We start from the raw sequence: 26,017 nt of genomic DNA, 5'->3' as shown, positions 1-26,017 counted from the left end.
TCATCTGCAGTTTGTGAAGAGTCTGTTACTACTTCAGATGGAGTCACATAATCCCAGGATGTGACGGGTTCTCCAAATCTGATCGCTGCTGAGAGAGTATGCTTGACTGCAGTATTAGTGACAGCATTGATAGCCAGTGTATGGGCTGTTGAAAATGATGGTGGTGAAGATACCGGCTGCTCTGTTCCTGACACCAATGATAAGGTAGATGAGACAGTAGTAGATAGATATGATTTAGAGGCAAACATTTGCGTAACTTTGTCCACCTTTTCTGATTTCTCGTCTGAGGCTTTTGCCTCTGAGCCATTTCTCCCACTTCCTGTTTCTGGTCCTTGAGTTTCGTTTGCCTCCTGAAGTTGAGCCTCGTGATGACTTGTTCGGCCCCCATCTTTGACTTTAAAACTGGGAAACTGAATATGCTGCTGCAGGTGGACTTGTGGGTTAGTCACTTTAATCTTCTCACTGTTGGACATTTTGGATGGCGTATGAGACAAAAAGCCAAATTTGAGGTTTGCTTCTTTGGAGAGAGCATTAGCAAGGGTGTCATAGCGGGATTGTTGCTGGTTCTTCAGAACCACAGCAGCCTGAGGGTTCTGGTGCATGTTTGGTTTTTGCAAACTGACACCTGAAACCAAGCTCATCATGTCAGAAGCTAACAAGGAGAAAAGAGGAAAGAAGATCAAATGGTGAAGAGCAGCTTTCAAACATGAATAAAAATAGCGATGAATACATTTTCAGTTCCGTGAGTTAATTACAGTTACAGTGCAGTCACAAACTTTTTTCTACCTACAGGTGTTTGGAGTCAATGGATATGGGAGATTTAAAACAGTGTGATACAAAGACAGTTGCTATTACAAGATGAAATTCTAAAGGAATAGTACACTCATTCATGTTCTTGCCGAGAGTTAGATGAAAAGATTAATACCACTTTCACATCTGTACAGTAAATAGGTAGCTGGAACCAGAAGCCAGCTGACTGAGCTTTGCATGAAGACTGAAAACAGAGGGAAACAGTTAGCCTGACTCTGTGCAAAGGTAACAAATCCCACCTACCACCTCTAAAGCTTAAAAAAAAAAAAAGATCTTGTTTGATTAAACCTTACAAAAACGGAAGTGTAAAGATGACAATACGCAGGGTTATGGAGGTTATATTGCGCACCTAGAGGAGACTCCAGGATGTCACTGCTACCAGCCAAGAAATAGCCAGGAACGTTACCCACCCCGAAGCAGTTAAGATTTTTGGCATTTTTGTATTTCATGTTTGAAAACAGATTTTATTATGGCTGGAGAGACACATCGTTTCCCTTTAACCCTCGGTAAGAAAGAAAATAAGTGTACTTTCTAAAATGTAAAACTATTGCGTAATAGCTGAGTTTTTTTCATGCTCACCTTTGCATCCAGGCTTTGTGCTATTCCAGGTGTGGCCCTTACAGTATAACATTGAGGGCCCGAGGAGCCGAAAGCCACTATTACAGCTGAACACTGCCCAGGAACCATCCTCATTCATGCTGCTCGTCCCGTGGGTGAGCGGCCCTGGGTCAGAGCAGCCGGAGCCTAAAAGAGGGGGGAGAATCAAAAAGTTTGAGTCTGACCAGGGACCTCTGTTGCCTTTGTTGTGGTCTCCCTTCAAATTCCTATCAACTCCCTCCTGTGCACTGTAATAAAACAAACAAAAAAAGTAAAAAAAAATAAAAATGCTTGAACAAAACCTGAGGCGAATAAGTTGATGTTATCCTCTGAATGGAGCTATTGACAAAAACCGAGAGAAATAAAAAATAAAAAAACAAAAAGGTTTACAGTACATGCTCATGAATATAGCTCCTCACCGACACAGACAGGTGGGTCCCGGGACCAGTTTCCAGACACACAGCTATTGGTTTTGTATCCATGGAGCTTGTAGCCGGGATGACAGCGGAAGATCACCAGCAGCCCCCCGTATCGGAAAAACGTCCTCCCGTTCTCCAGGTGTCTAAAACCGCTGCATCCCTCGGCACCACAAGCTGTAGACAGTCTCACAATGAGTGCCTGCGGTTCTCTGAAAACATAGCAGGCAGGTATGAAATTTAACTTGAAGAAATACCTGGGGCGTAGATGCAGAGCAGAGCGACCAGTGTTGCCAGGAGCCCCATCTGAGGTCCCATCCGAATGTGTGTCCCGGATGACACTGCAGAGCGGGGACACCTCCCGTAAGACTTGGAAGGGAAGGGGTGGGAGAAGAGGAAAAGTACTTTTGAGAGTGAAAGTGGGAAGTATGTGAGAGGTTGAAGATTGAGGGGTAGGGAGATATGGTCTGGGATTACTACAGGACAGGCAGATGGGAGGAAGGAGGGGTGAAATACGCAAAACACTCTTGACAGTTGGGGGTGGATGGGGAGGTAACGGGAGACGCTCTTTTTACCTGCTTCATCATAGTAGTAGCAGCAACAATTTTACTTGTGGTTTAAAGATATAAAGTGTTCATACACTCAGACTTTGATATAAAATAAGGAAATCTCCAAAAACCCTTGCACTAGGTTTAAAAAAATATTAGTCTCCACACCTCACTGTCTGTTGCCCCCCCACATCTGTCGCCTCTTGCAACTAGTGGGTGTGCATGTGTTTAAAGTGTGTGTGTGTGTGTATGTGTAAGTTAATGTCTTCAGTAAAATCTGAACCTATTATTTACTCAGGCTGACAGGATGCCTGGGCCTGTTTAACTGCTCTCACTGTATGATAATTATAGTGGGCAGGATGCCAGAGTGAAGTAGCGCGCACACACACACACACACACACACACACACACACACACACACACACACACACACACACACTCACACACAGACAGACACACACACAGTGTAAAAATAAACACAAAACATAACAAGTAGTTTAAAAAAGCCATTTTATTCATTTTTATTAAACAGTTCAACACATACCAGCGGAAACCCAGACTTTACTGGCAGTGTGTTTCTATATTTTCTAATGCTGAAGCCTTCAGTCATCAATACTAGCAATACTACAGAACTGAGATACAACCAGTGTCCACTTTATTAGGTACACCTGTACAACTTCTCGCAATCTAATTCCACAGCTCTGCCACGTATTCAACCTTTACGAAGTTTATAATGTTCGTTTTTATTTGACATTGCAGGAAATGTGTAAATTCAATTACATGTTTATTAGGTGTTTCCACTTTTTGTCCTTCCCACTTACATACATAAGGGGGCAGAATGTTAGAAACACCTCTGAGTACAATGAAGTCCAGCATAACACCACTACTAACTATGACCTCAATGCTAAAACATATAGCTTAATTAAAACCTCTATGACAGTGTCAGAAAAACTGAACATGATAGGCATCATTGAAGTAGACTTCATAGCAGAACGGCTGTATTGGATTGTGCTGCATCGCACTGGTACTTCTGCTGTCGTGTTGTTGTTTACTGTTTCTCAGAAGTCTGCAACTGCTGCACTAAATTAAATTGTACCTAAAATACTATTTGTGTAGCCTCAAGACCTGCTTCAAATTACTATAGTTGACCTTCTCTAGGTCCTCTAGGTCCTTTCTTCACTTGGCTGAAGTTTGCTTCTTCCAACATAATCCTACTGGAGAGCAACAAATTTCAGTTTCACACTGAACCAAAAAAACCTGCTAGATGAAAAGTCACGGGATCACCAAAGTCGTAAGGATTTATCGTCTTTGGAACATGACTGGTTTCAAAGTGAAATATCTCAACAGCTATTGGAGGGATTTCCATTTTGTACAGACAAAGTGGTGGATGGAACCAACCTACCTGTCCCAGACACCCACAATTGACGACATGCACCAATAACTGTAAGGTACATCACTGAATCTCTAACATTTTTTGTGTCCAAATGTTTACTGTTGGATTTTTCCTTAAAAAGCTTAAGAAATACTAAATTACGTCATCTTATCCTTGCTTTCCTACTTCAATTCCTCCGTTAGTTTCTTTGCTGATCATGCAGGACTTCTACAATTTCGAATTCAGATTCCTCCCTTCACGAGTACTTCTCTCCATCGGTCTTTTCGTTAAGTTGCTGATCCTTGTTGTCCAGTTTATGTACCACTCTGAAAGCCTCCAGAAACTCAGTGAAGTCTATACTGCCGTCCTTGTTGAAGTCGATACTTCGTGCCAGGTCGTCGATGGCGCTGTCATCAATGTCTACGCCCAGGTGGGAACTGAAAAGACGCCAAGTGTGACGAAATTCCTCCGTGGAGATCAGACCTGAACATAACACATGCCACTCACAGACTTAACTTTGAAGAATACAATTTGAATTATTGAAACATTGTCTTCAAAGATATATAGTAGTTATTTACCTGAATGGTCTTTGTCTATAATGTTGAATATTATCTCAATGTCTGTCCTGTATCTGAACAGAGTTTCAGCCAAGTTTGGAGTGACCTAAAAGAATAAAGAGGAAAAGAAAAGTAGATAGATGGTAGACAACTAAACCTGTTGTTGTATTTATTAGCAGCAGTGAATGACTATATTATAGAACTACAAAGTACAATAATCCTAAGAGTATCAGTATCATTTGGGAAAAAATTCCTTTTAAAAAGTACTGCATTTAAAAAAAAAAGTTCAATAAAAAGGAAGTATTATTATCGTTCAAAAGTACACATTATGATGAATTGTTCCAGTCGAAGTGTTAAAAATGTAAGCAGTATTCGAATGCTCTAAAGGGTCTGGATGTAAGGGTCTGAGTCTGTGGTTCAAACAACCTGAAGAAAAAGAGGGGAGCTGCTGAATGCAGAAAAGTGAGAATTTAATATGGTTGATAGAGTATGTGATGAATAAATGCACCAAAAAGAAAAAAGTTTGGACTGGCAGTGAGTCTGGATGGTAACATGCTTCAAGCTTGGTACTATTCTTCATGCAGAGGAAATTAAGTGCCATTAAATGCGTATACTTGTGCACATATTGCATATAACATTTCATCACTTTTCTGCAGTCAAGCTCCCCTCCATTTTTCTTCCCATTATTACTGACCCTCCACTGTTTGTTGTTGACTCTGGTACACAAAAGAGTTTTGACCACAGCAATGCATCATACTGTAACTGTTGCTGCAGAGGGAAAACCGTACATCTTTCCATTTGGAGACGTTCTCTTTGCATACTTGGCGTCATGCTGAATAAAGTCTCCAACCTCTTTCGCTTACTAAAACTTAAACTGAGATAAAACCAATAAATGCACCGTCATCAATACTGAAACGCTCATGCTGCATTTTAAGGTAGTAACTAGGTTCTGAAAAATAGCACTTAAGGACAGTACTTGGGTAAATGTCCTTGGTTTCTTTCCAACGCTTCGCTTCTGACCTGAGGCAGAGGAATCCCGGGTCCCATGTCCTCGAAGCAGGACAGATACGCCACGCTCCCATCTGGTGCCAGACGGGTTAAGTGTGGACGGAGTGTCCGCCAGGGCAGGTCAAGTCTCAGTACAGAATCCAGCACCTGAGCCCATTCACCGACTGACACACTACCTGAAAAAAAAAGATATGCTTGCCTATAACAGCTATACCTGTCAACCTCGGTAAATTCATGTTCATGAATGGATGAGTAAACATGGTGGGTAAAGGTCACCGGTGTTATTCTGATCGCACTGCTGGAAGCCTTCCATCAGCTCAGAGCGATGGGCAAATAGCTTCTCCTTCAAGGCCCTGAGAGCAGCGCCCTCAGCGGCTCGTACTCTGCAGAGACAGAGGATATATACAAGTAATTAACTAAAACTGAGCTTTCTTACCTAATTTACAAATATCTATTGTCATTATTGATTAATCCGTCTGTTATTTATTGGCTTAATCCATTAATCATTTAGTCTATAAAATTTCACAAAATATTGAAAAATACTTATCATGATTATAAAATGATATTTGATATATAACAATTTAAAAACAGAAAAATACAGGAAATCCTCACACTGCAGAGGCTGGAACCAGCTAATAAATTTACCTTAAGTATTAATTGATTGTCAAAATTGTTGGCATTTATTTTTGTTTGAATTAACTAATCCATTTAACCGACTAACTGCCTCAGTAGTCCTATGCCCAGCTGCGGTTAACCTGACCGGTTTTACACAAACACACGGAGTACACACCAGACACCTGCTGTACCTCTGTGTCAGGGTGAGTTTGCGTGTTGTGCGGCTGACTTGGTACTGGTAGAAGCGGGGAACCAGTTCTCTGCCCAGTTTGATGTAGGCACCGCGGTTGCTTCCCTCCTCATAATAGTTGGATGCTGAGAAAATAGTAATCACCTGTGGACCAAACATGCACACATTTATTTCTCCAGGCTCAAACATTTTATAGTAGATTTTTGAACAACAAAGTAATTTGCTGCATCCCGTCTACCTGTCCACCATGACAGATTTCATATCCCTCCTGTTTACACTCGTGGGATCTGATGAGCAGCTGGAGTCCGTGTTGGAGCAGCAGCTTCTGGGTGACGTCGGGGCCGAAGTAGCAGCCTCCTCCTCTGAATGTATTGGGACTGCAGCCGTCTTGGGTTTTAGGGTCACTCCACAATATATCCACTATCTGCAGGAGAGAGGAAAGCTGATAAAAGTGCAGATGAAGACACAGAACCCATCACAATAGTGCACACTTGAACAATACTAATTTCTTTTTCACCGAATCCACTCCTCTGACCTGTTTCCATTCCTGCTCATGCTTTGGCGGTGAAGGAGGGGGAACAGAGGACAGAGAGTCCAGGAAAGGCACCTGGAGGACATTGTAAGGCATGCTGGGAGAAGATGGGTATGGACGAGGCGAGAGGCTGGATGGAGTTCGAGGAGAGCAGAGCGAAGAGGAGGATGAGGACGATGAGGAGGAGGAGGAAGAAGTGGAGGCGGCACTGTCTTGTCGGCTGAGCCCGCGTCGCCTCTTTCTTCAGAAAAAAAAAAAAAAAGGGTAATTTTAAACAAGAAGTCTAATTGAACATAAAAACCTTGTAACATCTGCAAGCATCTGTGGGCTGCTGTCAGACCTCAGACTGGGGGTTCTTTGGCTCTTGCTGTGGCTGCGACTGCTGCCGGGACGAGAGCCATCTGTCGATCTAACCCTTTTTGCCTTTCTGCAGGACTGACCGATGTCCAGCTGCTCCAAACTGCGTCTGGGAAACCTCAGGGAAGATTTCACCTAGAAGAGCAGAGACGGGAAGACAGAAATAAAGTGAGAATAAAAGGTATTTAGTTTTGTAAAATGGAGTTCAAACAGATGTATGTCGAGTGTCTGGAGATAGAAGTTAATGGAAGATGTGTTATCCAGATTGTAAAGGCAAATTGGTGATTTGTGAATTTTGGGATACACAAATTAAACTGACTTAACAATGAGTGTGCAGTACTAATTCTTAGGAGTAAATAAAAAAGGTCAATATACAACCTAAAGATACATATTAAAATATTAAAATTACATACTAAAACTATTATCTTTCGGAAAAAAAAAAGATAACAAACCAAAAAAAAAACCCCACCAACATTTTGTGAAACCCAGTGTATGCTACTTGCAGAAAGTCTAAGATGTATTAAGCTAAAACCCAGATATTTTGCTCAGTAGTTGGTGGAGACCACAACTAAATGGAGAGAAACATGCCTCCAAATGAGCTCCACGTTGCTCCTTGTCTGCTGGATAGGAACATAGCCAGCTGTTTGTTAACATTTTAGCCCTAACAACTAAATTGATGTGTGGTGGTTGTGAATCAGTCAGCATTTAAAAAAAAAAGAACAGTTTTCTGATCTCTAGTGGCCAAAAACTGATTATTGCATTTAAAAGAGCAGAGGCTGAAGGTTGGCTGCTCGTTTCCACTGACCTTGTGCCTCTTTATGGAGCTGAGGTAGTCCAGGTCCGTCTGGTCTGATATCCCTCCGTGAACGATCAGGATCTTCCCGTCAATGACTGTTGCGATTGGCAGAAGGCTGAAGATGTCCTGAAACAGCTGGAGGATCTCACGGCCATGAGTCTGCACACAGTCACACAAAGTCAAAAGTCAAAAGTGAAACAGGAATTTATTTCACAGCTCAGCCAGATTAACCCACTCGGCTCCACCAGCTGGGACAGTCACCAGTTACATGCAACAACCTGCAGAATGTGCGACAGTAGTTCTGTGCATAACAAAAGCAGAATAACGAGATGTATCTGGACTTCACTGTACCTTGTACTTCTGCATGACTTCTTTTGTGAACCCATATCTGAAACAACAATGTAACAAATATCACACTGAGAGAATGTTATTTTAATTTCACTGCTCATGTATGTGGTAAACCTAAATGGATGAATGTTTTCTTTCATTTCTACCCTTCCTCCTATCCACCTGAGGTTCATTATGTGGTCTTCATGGTTTCCTCGGTTCAGGTGCATGTAGTCTGGGTAAAGCAGAAGGTAGGCGAACAGGAGGATGACCACTTCGATTGACTTTTTCCCACGGTCCACAAAATCCCCATTGAACACATATGGCGTCTCCGCAGAGGGAAGGCCATTCTGAATAACAGCAACACGCCACAAAATCAAAACACTGTCACAAATCTAAAATCAGAGCTTAGACAAGTCTTGAGTGCATGCTTCAGCTATGTTTGATGTGGCTTTGACTTTCACAAACATTTGCTTGTTTAAATCTTTTCTGCATTTCCATGAAATCAGATGGATCTGCAGGAAAAATAATTTTGCCGTAAAACAGGTAGTGAATGGTGCTAAAGAAAATTGTTTTATAGAAAAAGAAAAAATATATAGCCTTACCTTATAAAATATGAGAAGTAAGTCATCAAGCCGCCCATGCAGATCACCTGTTCCAAAAGGAAAACAGCAATGGAGAAGCCAGCAATAGGAATCCACATTTACAGACATCAGCAATCATTTAACCAGTGAGATGGTCATTAATTTAGTCAGTTGCTCACTGTACTGTATGTAGCGGGTGCACACTCCATTTCATTCTACTTTGCAGGTGTACTGAAAAATTACAAACAATTTGAATTTGAATTCAAACCTTGAACGAACAAGTGAAACTGAGGCCATGGTCACCCACCACATATAGTGATCTCTTTGGTGTAGGATGTTGACAAGTGGATGACGTTGGGCATCTGTTTTAGGAGTTTTTTGGTCTCGTACAGCAGCTGCATAACATATCTGGCATGTAGAGTCTATGTGGAAGAAAAGTAATGAGTCCCCAAAAATCAAAACCAGACAATAACAAGTGAGAGTGAGAAAGACCAAAGACACATTTCCGGTACCTGCTGCTCCTTAAATGCACTGAGCAGAGCATTTGTATCCGAGACGGAGAGAGGAAACGATAGTCGAGGCCCGATGTACGAGTCTGGAACAGGGATCAGGTTGTAGCAGGTCTCTCTGTCTAACCATGGGTCTGTCACTTGGTCCAGCAGCTGAGAGATCAAGTCTGGAGGTCACAGTGTATAGAGCTGTGAACATACTGAGCGCTCAAGACATTTTCTCATGAACGTCTTTTGAGTTTGACTCTAATGAAAGCTAGAGGTCCACAAACATACAATTTCCTCTTGTTCAAAGCACAATGAAAACGAAAATGGCGAACAACGTTCTTTCTGCTCTAAAAGTAGGCTAAAACATTTTACAATCAATGTCAATAAAATCTACTGCTACACTATGCAGTATGTAATCTTGTTTCACGATTCACTACTGATACTGATAGAGAGGAATGTCTGTTTCTGGTTAAATCACCAAACTGAATACCTGACAAATCAAGGTATTTGGGTAATCCAATATAGTTCTGCTCACTGATCTGCAACATTACTCACAACGGCCTAAAATCAGAGATATTGGAACGGTAGATACCATTAAATAAACAGCATAGAAAAATCTCCGATGGTGGACAAATTTATATCCCCTAACAGTGGACAGTCACTGCCCAACCCCGATAGAGTAAAGTAGAATGTAACATAATAACTTTAACAGCTGCAATGTTTTGATCTGTCACAGATCTTTGCCAGACCCGATGAAGATCTATGATGGGCTGAAACTTCAAATGGGAATCAAGGTCTGTTTACAGGTCTTGGGGAGTGCCACTGCATATATGAAAAATGTTGTATTAAAGCCTTTTGTGGCTCCAGGTGGGCGAAATCTATGGATTAAATCATTGAATTGTGTTGTGGTTCATGTAAGCACCAGGTTTTGACAGGGAAGAAGAATGTGTGGAATAAAAAAAAAAAAAAGGTGATAGTCTTGGTTTCTTTTCCATTGTAAAAAGGCACTTAACGGCAATCAGATTGTGTCTTTAGGTAACATTGATGAAGTAAAATCTTTTGGAAGGGAAAAAAGTGAAGGGTTTACCCACTGAACTAAAACATATTCCGTATACAGATTTTAATTTGTAGTTCTTTGTAATAAACAGCTTGACACAACACCACATCCAGCTCTGCGGGGACTCAATGGGTCGTATTGAAAGACCACTCCGATATGCTAATGAAAACCGACGGTCTCTAATTTATGCACACAAAAAAAAAAAAGCCATGAGCAGACACTAACCTTCAAGCCTATTTCTATTTTGTAAGTCTTTTGTCTATTTCCTTCCTGGTGACTATTAAATGTCCCCTATTCTGTCACACACACACACACACACACACAAACACAGATGCTGTACATTATAAATACGGACAACAGAGTCTGGCCTCTTTGCATCACTGACACGACGTAAAACCCACGACGAGGACGTACTGCAGACGCTGCAATAAGGGCTGACCTAAGGACTGGCTCGTCAATAAGGCATTATGCTTTTTAGTTGGAGAAGTGGGTCAATACACACTTAAGCCACAGCTGTGTCAGTGCAACACAGCAACACACACACTGGCCTCCACATTCACAGCAGTTGCTAAGCAACAAGGTATACGCCATGGGTTTTCTAATCTAGACCAGAATACAGTGGCATGACTAACACCAGTGTTAATTTGATGGAAGTAAAAGTATATATCAATAGACAATCTTCCTTTGTTAGAACATGTTCAAAACAACAACCATTAAACACCAACTAATGACTGGTTGAAATTACTGTATCATCAAAATTCAATCTGTCATTATTTGTATTATACCAAAGAATTTGTCGAAAACACCCTTCTTTACTTATTCAGTTTCACATAATAGCAGACTAACCGCAAATAAACTGGGAAAATTATCTATACGGCTATAAAAATGCATAAATAAAAGTTAAAATTGCGCAGAATAACGTCACAAAATCAAGTTCCAGTGTTCCTGAGACACCCAGAAGGTGCTAATTTGAGTGAATACTTTACACTTTCAGAGCAAAACAGCAAAATAGGACAAAGTTTGGAGTTCCGCATTTACAGAAAACGTGTTGCATGACATCTGCAATATCAGAGTGAAATAATATTTTCTAAAATAAAACCAACTTTACCTCCAGCATTTCCAAATAACAAGGATGAAATCAGAGTTTTCAATACACATACTACTAGCGAATCTACACTTTCTCTAGATAAGAGTATGTTGGCTCCTAACCTGGCCCATTTCCATTCAGCTGAGTGAAGTTGTCCAGCATGAAACTGAAGAAACTGGAGAGCTGAAGAAAGAAAAAAAAGAGTGTTTAAGATTTACGATGCTTCTGAAAATTAGCATACACGCGTATTTAAGTTTTGAAGCAGGGGGAAAAGGCCTGCACCGAGAGGCACCTGTAGCTGGTCCTGTTCTCCGGCGTATTCAATCGATTGAAAGATGTTCCAGGTGTACCTGCGTCTCATCTCAAGACGGGCCATGTAGCGCCGGTACCATCGCTGGATCAAAACAGCTGCCTTCATAGCTACAACAAAATACCACCTGTTAGTTTATTTAGATGGGAGACATTGAAAATCTGCTACATATAGCACAGAAATCTGACATGTGAGACTCTTCAGCTCTTATTTTGTGTTCTAGCACAGCATGGCCATTTCCAGTTCCATTATAAAGTGACAGTGACGTATGTCTCTAATTCAAGAACTGATTCTGATCCAAAAGTACGAGCTACTGTATCTTTTCATCGTCAGGTAAATATGTTAAATGTAAAAATGCACACAGATGCATGCACATGACTCGTATACCACAGACGGATCTTTAGAGATGAGCAGGGTCTTACTCAGAGCCGGGGTGGGAGTCTTAACTGCTTCTTCCGTGAGAGGAAAATCTACAATTTAGCATAAAGACACACACACACACACACACACACACACACACACACACACACACACACACACACACACACACACACACACACACACACACACACAGGTCATGAGCAACAGTGGGACTGGAAAAATTGCAAATTAAAAGAGCTTTCGGGAGAAAACAGCACTAATTAAATAAAGGAGAGAAGACAGACTGCAAAGAAAGAGGAGCGCCATTTATCAAACATCTGGGGTATGTATGTGTGCGTGTGTTTTTGCAACAAGTCTGAGGGAAAATTTACAAATGCAGAAATAATTAACACATTCATACTCCACAATGTGACATTGAAATGTGTAGAATACAAAAGCACAATGTTGACATGACTACTGCTAATTATACGCTATTTAAGGAGCACTTCCTAAATAACGTTACAAATTGCTTCACTGAGGAGATCAACAAAACAAAAACAGAGCAAGACAAGCGATAAAAACCGTGAAATAAACCGTAGGAATTATGCTTCAAAAGAGCACAAATATCTACTGGTAAAACAGATCCAAAATTTAGGAAACCCGATTGATGTCATCTTTATTTTTTAATTTAGGCCTCGACTAATGATTATTTTCATTACTGATTAGTCTGCTTACTTTCTCTTTTTCTTTTAATCAATTAAGTTTTAAAACTCTGAAATGTTAAAAAAAAAAAAAAAAAAAAACTGTGACAAAAGCCCATCACATTTTCACAGGATCCTAGATAATGTCTTCAGATGTGCAAATGTTTACATTTGACAAGCTGCAGACAGAGAATATCTGGCATGTTTGCTTGTTCTGTATGTATTTTCTTGATGAGTTTTGTGCTGTAATGTATGGACACATTGTTGATTTCATGTATTGATGTATTTTACACATGTATTTTTTTATTTTATTTTCCCATCTACAGACAGGCACTGCAAACTAGCTTAGGCTATAAATGCTCTGTTATGTGGCATCGATTCATGCAATGTACTTGTCCTAATACAAATAAACATTAAATAAATACATTTAAAAAATAAACTGAAATAATTCATCAGATATCGTCGATTGACTAATTGATTTATCAGCTCTCTGTTTCAGCTCTAGTTTTCAACCTGGTCTGAGGGGAGGACGGTAAATATTTGTCGATATATGCTGTGATTCTCAAAACTGGGGTGTAGGCTTTAAATGTGATTTGTGAAATCTTAAAATAAAAGCAACTAAAAGTCTGTGTAAGGAGGCAGAAGTAAGAGTTACTCCGTGTTTAAAAAAAAAAAAAAAAAAAAACAGGGTTTGGCAAAAGCCTCATTCAAGTTATTTCTGAGCTCCACGGCCCATTTGTGCTCAGCTCGTCTGCCCACAGACCAGGTGGATGAACATACACCTGGTCTGTGGGTTCATACACCAGGTGTATGAACATGCCAGCTCTAATTCGAATGCCACTGTGGTTTTTTTCACATCTCTCCTCTGGGGCAACAGGTCCAAACGTCGAAATTTTCCAGCTGACAGGACAAGGAAAGCGTGAGTCGGTCCTGGATTGGACTGGAGGGGGGGACTCATGACAGCTCCCCGCGTTTTGAGCCTGCATAATTTCGTGCACTCCACCTCAAAAAGGGCCACACCTGTTTCCACTCTTCTCCCGTGGTTTTCCGTGGCGACGGAGGTGCCGCATCCCATGACGACCGGCAGGGAGGTCCCGGGGTCACACATTAGTCGGCGTTTCCCAAACCGGCCCACGTCTGGTTGGCGGCATGGGGCCGCCGCACCCGAGGGACCTGAGAAGTAAGACCACCGACCGTTATCATGCTGCATCAACCAGTGATCGTCCAAGAAGGAAAGTGCGTCTGTCACTTTGTTCAGAGGTTCCCTAAATCCTAGTATCACCTCAGCCTGTCTGGCATCACAGCAACGGGGGTTTACAATCCCAAACAGCCGCCTGCCTTGGGTTGGTCGGAGAAACGTGTAGAACTAATCAAACCGGCAGGTAAACGCCGCCTATTGCGCATCGCTTCCCTGCATTTCCACGCAGCATCGTATTCCGACGACGTGCTTATTTTATTTTTTTATTTCCGGTGCAAGTAAAATCATCAGCGTTTGTTGATTTTTTTTTTTTTTTTTTTTGGATGGTTCCTACCTGCGGCTTGAATCCGCGCGATCCGGAAATCACGAACGGGACCCTTCAATCCATGTGATACAAGGAAGGGAACAAACAAAAACAAAAACAAAAACAAAAAAAACCCCGACTTACATCGAAACTGCAGACAGTGGTTTGCGCTACATTTCCTCCAAATGGCTGTTCAGAGGCGGTTTGGGTGTGAGGGGTGATAGCGTTTGCCGAGGAGAGCTCGAAGCGCACGGAGGAGGAGGCGGAGGCATCATCAGGTGGCTTTGAACGCCGCACCGCAGTGTGGAGGAGCCACTGATCCACCGATCCACCATCTCTGCGGTTAAAAAAAGACCTCGAAAATGTTGCCCAGGCAACCGCCACCGCCACCCAGTTCGCGCTAATTTCCTGAACAAACTTCCTAACAGTGTCCCAGGAGTCCTCTGTCAATTCGTGGTCTCCGGAGCGTCGGTGCCACATGTGTCCAAGGACAACTTGACTTTTTTTTTGACTTCTTGACAAGATGTTATGAAAAGTAGCTGCCAGGCAAGTTATTTAGTCTTAATCCAGAATTTGTTCCCGGTGCCTTCTAAAAATGGCTGCTAGAAGGTTATTTGTGTATCTGGACGAAGTAATTAAAAAAAGGACCAGCGTGGCTGAAATTATTCTATTCATGTTTACAATTATTTTTTTCATCAGTGCGTAAAGCACCTGAAACCAAGAATCATTTTCAGTAGCTTAGAATGAGCCCTTCATATCTACATGGCCTTAGTCAATGGCGCCCACCATGTTTCTACAGAAGCCTGGAATGGACAAACCAGACACTGGGAGGGCTTTTAGGTCACCTGAAGGCCACTGTGGTTTCTCCTACACGCTTGCAAAAGGAAGGCTGAAGGGAAGGGTTATTCTTGGCTCTAGATGCCACTAATCCTATACATTGGTCCTTTAAGTTGACTTATGAATTAAAAAAAAAAAAAAAAAAAAATTACAAAAGAATCTGTGGGAACCAGACAAAAATCGAACTAGAAGTTGAGATTTGAGAGGCACAGACTGGTTGACAGGACAAACTGACAGCAAGCGAAGACAGATATGAGAAACGAAGTTTGAATGTACATTGAAGCAAGCAGTAGGGCTCACGTTAAAACCGACTCACTATGCCCTGGAAGCAAAAGCTCGCACCCTACCGCAATATTTAATTTGTCCGAAATACTGAAAACAATACCAGATTGGAGCATGTTAGCCAAAACACTGGTAAAATGGCCATCATTGTAACTGCATCAACTGAGAAATGCAACCAGAGAAACACTTTCTAGCAAGTACCCTATCAGAAATTTGCATTTCAAACTTCTCAAATACTGTGCCTACACCCTCATAAGTTTCTCTACATTGCAACTGTACGACTTAGATTTGTTGAACACTTAAGCTTCCATAAACCAACTAACTGCTAGGGGTGAGTACTTAATGTTGTTTTACCTACTGACTTGGCATCACCATGCAAAACTTGCATCTTGCATAAAGGCAACAGATTAAAAAAATTAAACTCTTTAATATAATAATAAAAATAGTAAATTTTTGTTTCGTTCAAGTCCAAATCTTCATGCAGCAGCTCTCGTGCAAGTCCTCGCTTGTACAAGTGTGACAGCAGCATTGAGCTCCTGCAGAGTGATGACTTTTAGTCTGTTGGTTTTCGACAGCCGGGAAGCCTCTGAGCTCACCAGTCTGAGCAGGAACGGTCTGGGAAAACCGAGCCGACTGGCCAGGAAGTCTGGACTCCTCATCCCAGCCAGACCCACCTGCAGAAGAGATGAAAAGTTGCAGGAGGTTTGAGTATCAGGTAAGAGCAGAGGACTAAATTAATGGTCTTCTTTCTGGTTAATTTTTAAACATATGTCCACACAAGTTACTGCTTTTGCTGTTGTTCTGACCTCTTTATGAGCTCTGTAGATGAGAGTGGAATAGGCTTGAATCCTCTTCTTTGTTTGCGGAGGACTCCTGCGTGTTGCGCGGACGGGAGCCTTCATTTTTGCTGTGTCGGTTTTGTCACAAACACACTCAAAAGAAAAGGAAAATTACAGCAGCTTCTTTATAAAGCCACTAGTAATGAGAGCAGGGAAGAAGAGGGTGTGTGAGGAGTAAGAGGGATGTTTTAATGAACACAAATTGAAAACAGCTTTATATAATTAGGCTTAATTACGTTCACCCACCTTGCTATAAAACTCTCAGTGTGAGTTTAGATGTCTAGAGCCTGAGGGTCTACAGTAGAGAGAAAAGTCATGAGCCTATAAAAACAGTCACGTAAGCATTTTATTCCACATTTTCCATATATACAATACCTAAAAAACATAGAACAGAGTTAAAATGTATAAATACAAGATGTGTGTTTTTTCCAAATCCCACTTTATCCTCTTTAATCATTGATAGTTTTAAAAGAACAAAGAGATTCCAGTATGTTTGTATGAGACTTTTACCTCCTCGATGCCTGGAAATCTATTAAAAGCACTTCGCTATACCATCTCTTTTTAATCTTTTTTTTTTTTTTTTTGGCAATGCAAAAAAGTTAATTTGTTCTGGGCGTTATTCACGTTCACAACATGAATGTTAGCGATCGAAGGATACCTTTGTTTACAAATGTGGAATGCTACGCCTGATCTCAATCTTGAGATAACAGAAGGTGGAAATTGCTAATCGTGGCTGCATCTCGCAAAAAGATCAGAAGGGAAAGACTTTTCTAGATTTAGGCTTTTCCCGCATCACTTATCACAGTTGTTGTCACTGAATAGATAAACTACAGAGGCAGAATTGTTGGTTTATTTGTGAAGATTTTTGGGCCCCTTTTCTCTCATTTTACAGTATATTCAGAAAATTTCAGCTCTTAGAATTTATAGATTAGTTTTTCGTAGATTTAAGTGTAGAGGGGATGTTGAATTGCAAACAGATTTTATACTAGTGTACACTTTTTTTGTTTGCTTTAATGGTGTCTAACGGTAATGTGACAATTCAATAATTCAGTTCTTTGGTGTATCCACAAACAAAGGAGAAAAAGGCAAAAAATATTAAATGACTTAAATAAAAACCCAGTTAAATATGCAATTATGCCACAACTAATTCCATGATAATTTTTTAGATATTTTTGCATATTAAAAGTTTCAATATTCAACATATCTATTTATCTATCTATTTTATAATCAACATGATAATATAATTGGCAAATGTAGCAAACTTGACCTTCTGGTCAATCATATGGATCACAAGGCCCAGCATAAGTCATGACCACCCTCTACCCATTCTTCTCTCTCACTGACTCTGTTGCACACACACACACACACACACAAACACACACACACACACACACACACACACACACACACACACGGATATACTCACGCACACACAACTCAAATCTGTCACATAACCGACTGCTGACCACGCTGGCCTGATGTTTTTGTTTTTTCCGCAGGATTTTTTTGACTTGAGCCCTGTGCGTGTGCAGTGATTTCCAGAATGTCCGTTGGTGTTGATGGTGGTGGGTGAACAGCTGCAGGAGGGGCTTTGTCAGATAAGGATGGTATTAGGTAAAGGCCATTAATGTCCTGTGGATTATTGTAATCCAGCCTCTCTATCACTTCTGGCTTGGTTGCTCAGTCCACAGTTGGGCTCGTCTGGTTTGAGGCAGGTTGGAAGATGGCACTCAACGCGCAGTGTTTCCTGCTGACCCTGCTTCTTCTGGAAGCTAACGGTACGATTTCAGTCTTTACACTCTGGTCATTGTGCTGCTCTTGAGTTGTGGACCCATAATCTCTGTTTACCAAAATTGGATATAGAATGTGGTGAAATCAAAAAACCTCTGAAACTCTGATCTCAAATGTCAAACTAGTTCTTAGCTTTTTTGGGGGTTTTCTATTTTTATTTGGTGACATTATACTTGATTCTGTATCTTTGTGTTGTGTTTATTTTAACTGTTTTCTTTAATGTGGTTACACTGACAGATTGATGCACAGACTTTGTTAGAATGGATGACTACTCATCTTATCCCTATTTCTTTTCTTCCGTGCTTCACGGGCTGCCTGGACCTTGTTTTATTTTCTGTTCGTCTGCTTGGACAGTGTTGGTCAGCATTTATGCTCAAGAGGTACGAAGCAGCCTCAACAACACAGCAAAAATGTCAGCAATGATTTAACTCTTAGAATCCTATTCAGAGTTTTTTGAAAAACACTTTTAGATCAACCACACCCCAGAGATTAGCCTACTCTGTTCAACTGTCATTCATCAGTGTCAAATGATTTTCATTGCTGTGATGAGATATTAGAAGGTTAAGTCTCTTTGCAGCATCGTTCTCTTTGGAGTCATCCATGAAATTCTTCTTTTTAAATTTTTTTTAGCAAACGAGCTATATTTTGAAATAACAGTACCTATTTATTTATTTAGGTATTTCTGTTGATATCAATTTGGATTGCATCTGTTAAATGTTGTGTGTGTGTGTTCTAGGCGGGTGTGTCCGAGGCATGGACCAGCAGGTCTTGCAAATGTGACTGTGAAGGAGGAGAATCCCCGACTGAGTTTTCCTCCATTGCGTCTGGCTCGACCATGGTGCGAGGAGTGGACTGCATGCCAGGTAATAACCGTCAAATACAGTTCCCTCTCTAAAAAAAAAAAAAAAAAGACACACACAAAAACTTTTTGTTTTTTGTGCCCATAACCTGTGACTTTCTTTAAAATACAGCCATTTCATTAGTGTAAAATGAATCATTTTCCTTTTGTGCACTTAAATGTCAAACTGATGTTTTTACCATTCATAATGGATGTTCGGTTTCCTTAAGTGTAAGAAATTACTTGGGCACTTAACCACATGCTGAGGAGCGATTTTCTAACTCTTTGACCCACTAATGAAGTGACTTTTGATGAGTACATGATCAACTTGTACCATTGAACTAACAATAGCACTTTAAAGGAGGAGTAAATTGTGATTGGGGGGGGTCAGATTCAGATAATGAACATGCAAAGCTGTGAGTTGGCTGAGAGGGTGGATGAGGACAAGAATGAAATGCTGCATGTCTGACTGTTTCAGCTGCTGGAAATTTAGTATACCGCACAGTAGGTCTGCAGCTCATGATTATTTTTTATTATCAATTAATCTGTCGAATATTTTCTCAATTAATGTATTAAATGTAATTAATGTAGTTAATGTATTAAATGTAAATCCTAAGAAAAGTCCATTTACAATAATCTAAGACTAACTAAAACTGTAAATCTTCACATTTGATCATTTAAGCTCTACAATGCAGATAGATGGACAGTTTTAATGTGTGTGTGTGTGTGTGTGTGACAGAGACAGAGAGAGGGGGATCTCTATATGTACATGCATGAGCGCATTAGACTCCAGATTTGACGCCACAGGGTGGACATGCTCCACTGGACATCCTCGGGGATGGTGATGCAGATGGAGCCATGAAAAGAAAGAGAAATAGCTCCGCCGAGGCTTTCACAATCCTCTATATTTACTATTTCAATAATAGAAAATGTGGTTTGCATCTGGATCTTAATCTGTATCAAAATATACACAACATAGACAGATATGGACAATCAGGGGATACAAGTGCAGCAGGTCATATTCAAAGATGCTCAATGCTCACAATGTTAACCCCTTTACATGGATCCAGATGCAAACCAAAAACTACTCACATGGTTGACAATGCAAGTTCATTCTTGATCTCGGAAAAAGCAGTTGCCAAAGTAATCTCACCGCAGTGTCCATTAGTGGCTCATATTCATCAGCAAATGGAAATCTTCATTTTTGTGATCAATTTAAGGACTGCGCATGGGGTTTATCTTCCCACCAAATCTCTGTGCAATATGTGAAACCCGTTTTTGAAATGTCCTGCAAGGAAACAAACAAACGAAAAAGAAAAACTGATGGCTCCCTCAAAATGAGCCTGAGATATAAAGGTCAGACTTGTATCATATCAGACTTGAAGAAAAGAAGAAGGCAGAACTGATGTACGGCGAAATGGTTTTCCTCTGTGAATCAGTCTGTGTCAACTGAGCCACAAATCACATGGCAGCCGGAGACGGAGAGGAGGAAGAAGTTGAGCAGATAATCGTTATCTCAGAACACGACGCTCAGATTACGGGACTCGTAATAGACTGTGCCAGTCGGGCAATTACAGAAACCAGTTATTACCACCGCATGGACCTGGTCATGAGAAAAGATGAGTGAGAAAGACATTCCTGTGCTGCATCAGACTTCACATCTCCTCAGTTCATTGTGTCTCTCACCTCCTCGTTTTTCTCAATAATTCGGGCCTTCTGAATGTCTTTTATTCGGTTGGGAAATACATTAGGGGAGACTACAGAGTCACTGGCATTAGCGTTATGTAAACACTTATCTGCTGACCGACTCACACAGACGCTGCTGCTGTATGCGTTGTAATACTGGGATTAGACAGGATGTGACCCTGTGCCAGATAGGCTTAAGCCAGTAGTAAACAAAAGCACAGCAGGCTACTTTTTCTGAAACTTTGGGGGAAAAAAACTCGCCCATGTGCATCCCTCTCATCTCTCCCATTCACAAATTTATAAATTACGTTTACCAAGTCAACAAAGGACTTGCTCTCATTTGTTTTCATGGAAGTGAGAGGACAGATTGACAGATCAAAACATGAGAGCAACACAGAGCTAAAGCTGTGGAGAGTAGAACATGGCCATCTGTCCGCTCGCGCCCTAATGGACCTCGCTGATCTCTCACTGTGGAGAATTAAAGTGCAGGCTTTTAGGATGGGGCTGCTAACGGCGGAGGCTTTGGGAGCAGGAGGGTGTGAGGATGGGAGTAGGCAGGGGTGAGGACGGAGGGAGAGGAAAAGCATAGAGAGAGATGAAGAATTGAGAGTCCAGAGATGCTTAGTAAGGATCCTGTGCTGGTCACATTTCAGTGTTTTACTCTCTTAGCTGTAGGCTGACGTGTTTTGTGTTTCTCCTCTATCGGGGTGGTGACCTTGAAATCCATGTAGCCAGCAGGTCTTTAAGTGAAAAATGATGTTAACTGAAATAACAAAAGGGATTTAAATTAATACCTCTGTTGTAAATTTGTCTCTGATCCTCCTGCAGAGTGTCCATACCACAAGCCTCTAGGCTTAGAGGCCGGATCGCTGAGCGCAGACCAGATCACCTGCTCCAACCAGGACCAGTACACCGGCTGGTTTTCCTCTTGGCTCCCAAGTAAGGCCCGGCTGAACACCCAGGGCTTCGGGTAAGTCCAGGCCAACATGCAGACCTATCTTTACATTCACAGAAAGTTTTTTTCAGATAATGTAAACAAAATATTTGCAGAGTTTTATTTCATGTAACTTGTGTTTTTAATCTCTGATAGTGAAGGCTGAGGTTGTCAAAACCTATTTGCTGTCATTTTTAACTCACAGAAAGTTGCTTTTGCCAGCAATGGTTTACTGTTCTGTCTCAGCGAAAAGACCCAAGTAAAAAATGTCAGTATTAGAAAAAAACAGGCTCAAAGAAAAGGTCTCATTATGTAAGGTGCGACTGGTAAAGTTGACATGCCAATATACTCTGGCCTAAAATATTACAATGTAAATAGGACAGGTAAAGATAGAAATGCTATATAAAACTGAAACCGAGGAGCTGTTCTGCTCAGTGTGGACAGTTGTGTATTTTGTATTTTGGTTATGTTTTTTTGCTTTTATATTATGAAACCAACAATGGACTTTTGTTGTACATCGGTCTTGGAATTGAATCTGAATCCTAGATATTTTATTCTATCAATACTGAGGGAGAAAAGTGAAGAGACCAAAAAGGGAAACTATGACTCTGTATATTATGCAGTATATATTTATTTAAGAAAAAAGAAAAAAAAGAAGAGAGTAATAACGGTAAGAATTAAAAGCATACATTAGAAGAATTTAATACAAAAAATTAAAAATGAACAATTATTAAGTTATTTTACTTCTTTAAGAGTTGCTTAAATCTACCATTACAAGCCTCGTGGAGAAGCTGATTGAGAAAAACTTTTTGAGTACAGCCAAAAATGCATCCTTAGCTCTGAATATCGAAAAACTGTCAAATACCCCAAATGAGTATGAAAGGCTCAGTGAGATTGTTAATCTTGTTTAGTAATTCTTTTATTATCTGTATTTTCTGAAAACTGTTGTTCTGGTATCATTACAGAAACTCAGGTATTGTATTGACACTGATATGGAAATTTTTCAAACAACAGGGGTTTTTTTCACAGAAGAAATTTTGACACATTACAGTAGAAAAGCGCAGGTGGAAATAATAAAATCAATGATGGTTGACTTCCTTCAGTTTCAGGGTTCTGGTATTGTACGTGCTGCTTCCCTGTCACGCTGTCACGGTTTACTGGGACGGTGTTAAAGTTATTAGTTACACATGCGATTTTTTTAATAATATGACCAGTTAAAATGTCTGTTTCTGGAAAAAGGGGCTTTTCTTTTCGGTTTGGCTCTAATGTCTACCTCTGCCCTCAGAAAGTGTCAGCCTGTGTGTGTGGTAAAGTGCTGCCATTACTAGAGTCAGTACGTGTGTCCGTCCTCCAGGTGTGCCTGGCTGTCTAAGTTCCAGGACAGCAGCCAGTGGCTGCAGGTTGACCTGCGGGAGGTGATGGTGGTGTCAGGGATCCTCACTCAGGGCCGCTGTGACGCTGACGAGTGGGTCACCAAGTACAGCGTTCAGTACCGCACCGACGAAAAACTCAACTGGATCTATTACAAGGACCAGACTGGAAACAACAGGGTCAGTTGAACTCAGGCAAAACAACACAACACTATAGAGTGAGGGGACACCACTGGTGTCACTTTGACAAAACTTAGACGGATGATATATGTTTCGGCTCTGTCCTGATAGTGATGCCACAATTACTTTAAAGAAGTTCAGATTTTATCTTTCTGAAAAAATTCTGATCTGAAAACTGATGAAAATCTGTTATAATCTTGTTAATGATTTGCCTGCAGACATTAAAAAGAAAAACATATCTTCTTTTGTAGATAGAAATTTAATATTATTACAATTGATGTTTTTATTTAGATTTTAAATACATATGTCTTAATGAACAATGTCTTATTCTTGACGTTTCACCTACAGTGCAGTCTTGTACATAATAAAATGTGTTATTAAAATTATAGTGCTGAAACAATTAGTTAAATAATTGATTGATTAGAACAGAAAAGTAATCATTTAAGTTATTTATTCAATGCCAGACATTTACCGGTGGCTAACTTCCCAAAGTGAGAATTTGTTATTTGCTGAAAATAAGCAATTTGAAGACATCACCATGACCTTTTTGGAAAATCGTGATTGGTATTTTTCACTATTATCAGTCAATAATGAAAATAATTGTTACTTGCAGCACTACATCATTATCATTATCATTGTTAGCTGTAGTGGTAATAGCTCTAACATGACAAGGAGAATATTCAGTCAGTTTCAGTCGGTACTGATGTCTTTATAAAGTAAAGAATATCCTGACCATGTCTTTCTCTCTTCCCTCAGGTGTTTTACGGAAACTCCGACCGCTCCTCGTCCGTGCAGAACCTTTTGCGGCCGCCCATCGTGGCACGCTACATCCGCATCCTCCCCCTCGGATGGCACACGCGCATCGCTCTGCGCCTGGAGCTGCTGCTCTGCATGAACAAATGCTACTGAACCTCTCCTCCCGCCGTCCCCGAGGCCTTGTCCCCAAAAATTCATCTCTACCTAAAGCCCCATCGTCACAGTGCGGTCTGATATAATATCCACAGATTTGGCCCCCTCCAGCTACATGTGTACAAAAACAGTTTGAGACAAAAATATTCTGTTTAAAACCATTTTGAAATACAAACTAAACAGTTTGACTTATGTGATTTCATTAAAATATGCTCAAGGAGTTTTCATTCTCTCCACTCTCCATTGTCTGTGCTAAGCCAGTCTCACACTGGGGGCTTTAATTTGGTGACTTCTCAATTGATTGTTCCATTTGCAATGAAATGGCATGAACTCAAAGCAGTAATTAGGCATGGAGAGGGAGAGGCAGCGTTGCGATGGAGGTTCTATCCACAGGTCTGAGACAAGCTCTTCCGAAACACTTGTGTCCTTCTGTGACAGGTCAATTAATTTCTGTCTCCTGCTGTTTAATGGTAAACAGGGAATTTACAGGTCTGCACCTCTCAGTCAGTCTCTCCTCCGTTTTCTCCTTAAAGGGTAAGGCTGGTGATGTCCTATATTTTTCTTACCATCAACAAAAACCGAAAAAAAAAATTAAAAAATGAATTGATCCTATGAAAAAATATTGTCTGCGTGGCCAAAGACTGACAGTTTATTCCATATTACGTTTTATTAATCCCAGTAGGTGACATTTCCCTTCATTACAAAGATCTACAGTGCCCATCACTGTAGTTTATTTGGAGTCAATAACTTATACACTGTCCTCCTGCTTTAAATACTAAATGTGTGTCAAACGTGTATTAATCTGCAGCTGGAAATAGTCGCCGACAATGCACCATTCACTCCTGTTTGAGTAGTTTTTGCTAAAAACTACAGTCCCCAGCTGTTTGAGGAAAATATTTAAACTTTTTTCAATATAAAGATATATAATTGTGACCCACTCTTTGGATCTTTATCTTCAGTATGAACAAATGGTCTTGGGTGCCAAAGCCAGAGAGTATTCAGAAAAGGACTAACACGTCGTTTATTTCGGTCTTTTCGTGGGATTTGTTGATAATAAGAAAAATGGAGAACACTGCCAGACATTTTCTTCAAATATGCCTGTGATTTCACTTCCTATTTTCTCTTTTTTGTTTGTAAACACTCAGAATTTTTACCTCAGGTGCTTTTTCAGTGCAATATAAAGATCGTGGGGTGGAAAATTCACTACTATTCAGATGTGGTTTTGTTTTGTGGTTAACCCGTTTTTTTTTTTTTTGATTAGTTTTTTTTAACTTTTCAATTCAATTTCCCATGGTGCTTTGGGAATACACTGCAGAGTTTTACTTACTCTGAAGATGTATTCCTTATTGTATCTTTAAACTGTTTCCTTGATTAAATGAATACTCGTCTCATGTCTGTGTCAACGTTTGTGTCTGTCTGTGCTACAAAACAAACATATGAGCTGTTCAAAAATGTACAGTTGGCTTTTATTATGAGACCCTATAATTTTTAAAGTAGAATGGTCAGTATAGATACACTTTAGTATTTCTATTTACACCCTGTAAGAAGTGGGAAAACAGCTAAATGAAAAAAAGAACTGATGTTTTACGAAACACATTCATATTTGTGAACAAACACTCTTCTCTTTCTCGTCTCAGTTGTCAGTGTATGTGACTTGCTGGGGGTTGAAGCCTCCGTTTTCATCTGGAGCGTTGAGTCAGTAAGCTAATGTAAGGCTTCAGGTCACTGGCAAGGCAAGCTTTGTCATCACTCTGTCCCATTAATGATATAAACAGACTCAAGTCAGCAGTCATTTACAATCATTAGCAATCAGGATTTTCCATAACACACAACATGGGGCAGTTTTACCTGTCCTGGGTCATGTTCAAGGACAAATTGAAAATAAAAAATGTATCGCAGAGCGATGTCTTAATATTATATGTGGACACTTCTCTTGCTTTAATCACAGACTCCCGCTGAAAATCCTTCACTGTGCTATATTTGGCTCCAGTCTAACTAGCCACTGATTTGGCTCGTACAATCTGCATCAGTCCGAGTCCCCTTCTGGATGTTATTGCTTTCAATCAGCCGTAGTCAATTGGTTCATTTGTTTGTTTTTTGTTTTTTTTGTTTTTTTTTGCTTGTGTGC

The 26,017-nt window shown here is 40.5% G+C and overlaps 2 protein-coding genes across 8 annotated transcripts; one reads left to right on the top strand and one right to left on the bottom strand.

Annotated features, from left to right (window-relative positions):
* Window positions 1-2,882: 2,882 nt before the first annotated feature.
* On the bottom strand, window positions 2,883-16,358 carry ppef1 (protein phosphatase, EF-hand calcium binding domain 1). Of its 7 annotated transcripts, none has more exons than XM_040130731.1 (20): window positions 16,149-16,358; window positions 14,368-16,016; window positions 13,742-13,894; window positions 12,083-12,130; window positions 11,643-11,770; window positions 11,473-11,533; window positions 9,222-9,385; window positions 9,017-9,131; window positions 8,731-8,777; window positions 8,309-8,475; window positions 8,150-8,186; window positions 7,808-7,957; window positions 6,986-7,137; window positions 6,649-6,886; window positions 6,352-6,537; window positions 6,115-6,257; window positions 5,585-5,691; window positions 5,321-5,484; window positions 4,322-4,406; window positions 2,883-4,226 (listed from the first exon to the last, which is right to left on the bottom strand). In XM_040130731.1, exons 3-20 carry the CDS (start codon window positions 13,827-13,829, stop codon window positions 4,000-4,002), a joined length of 2,307 nt encoding a protein of 768 aa, XP_039986665.1. In that variant the 5' UTR covers window positions 13,830-13,894; window positions 14,368-16,016; window positions 16,149-16,358; the 3' UTR covers window positions 2,883-3,999. The 7 variants fall into 7 exon arrangements, 6 of the variants coding, with proteins under 6 accessions (XP_039986665.1, XP_039986645.1, XP_039986674.1 ...); XM_040130711.1 differs by having other exon boundaries at window positions 15,697-16,016; XM_040130740.1 differs by lacking the exons at window positions 14,368-16,016; window positions 16,149-16,358 and adding an exon at window positions 14,254-14,319.
* Window positions 15,899-25,175, top strand: rs1a (retinoschisin 1a). The gene is made up of 7 exons (XM_040130773.1): window positions 15,899-16,057; window positions 17,681-17,959; window positions 18,327-18,352; window positions 18,709-18,835; window positions 21,325-21,466; window positions 22,785-22,980; window positions 23,737-25,175. The coding sequence occupies exons 2-7, from the start codon at window positions 17,905-17,907 to the stop codon at window positions 23,887-23,889; spliced, it is 699 nt and encodes a 232-aa protein (XP_039986707.1). The 5' UTR covers window positions 15,899-16,057; window positions 17,681-17,904; the 3' UTR covers window positions 23,890-25,175.
* The last annotated feature ends 842 nt before the right edge of the window (window positions 25,176-26,017 follow it).

The sequence above is a fragment of the Xiphias gladius genome, chromosome 1 (genome assembly GCF_016859285.1).
Source record: "Xiphias gladius isolate SHS-SW01 ecotype Sanya breed wild chromosome 1, ASM1685928v1, whole genome shotgun sequence".
NCBI classification, from domain to species: domain Eukaryota; kingdom Metazoa; phylum Chordata; class Actinopteri; order Istiophoriformes; family Xiphiidae; genus Xiphias; species Xiphias gladius.
This window is presented reverse-complemented; position numbering and strand designations above follow the sequence as displayed.

What these genes read in the sequence shown, in the direction of transcription:
- ppef1 (XM_040130711.1), bottom strand. Translation starts at nt 15,871, where the DNA reads ATGCTGCTGTCACACTTGTACAAGCGAGGACTTGCACGAGAGCTGCTG. An exon ending in GAGAACAGGACCAGCTACAG is followed by an intron (nt 11,534 to 11,642) that starts GTGCCTCTCGGT and finishes TTCTTTCTTCAG; the next exon opens with CTCTCCAGTTTCTTCAGTTT. An exon ending in GCTGAATGGAAATGGGCCAG is followed by an intron (nt 9,386 to 11,472) that starts GTTAGGAGCCAA and finishes TGTGACCTCCAG; the next exon opens with ACTTGATCTCTCAGCTGCTG.
- rs1a (XM_040130773.1), top strand. Translation starts at nt 17,905, where the DNA reads ATGGCACTCAACGCGCAGTGTTTCCTGCTGACCCTGCTTCTTCTGGAA. An exon ending in GCTTCTTCTGGAAGCTAACG is followed by an intron (nt 17,960 to 18,326) that starts GTACGATTTCAG and finishes CTGCTTGGACAG; the next exon opens with TGTTGGTCAGCATTTATGCT. An exon ending in CTGAACACCCAGGGCTTCGG is followed by an intron (nt 21,467 to 22,784) that starts GTAAGTCCAGGC and finishes TCCGTCCTCCAG; the next exon opens with GTGTGCCTGGCTGTCTAAGT.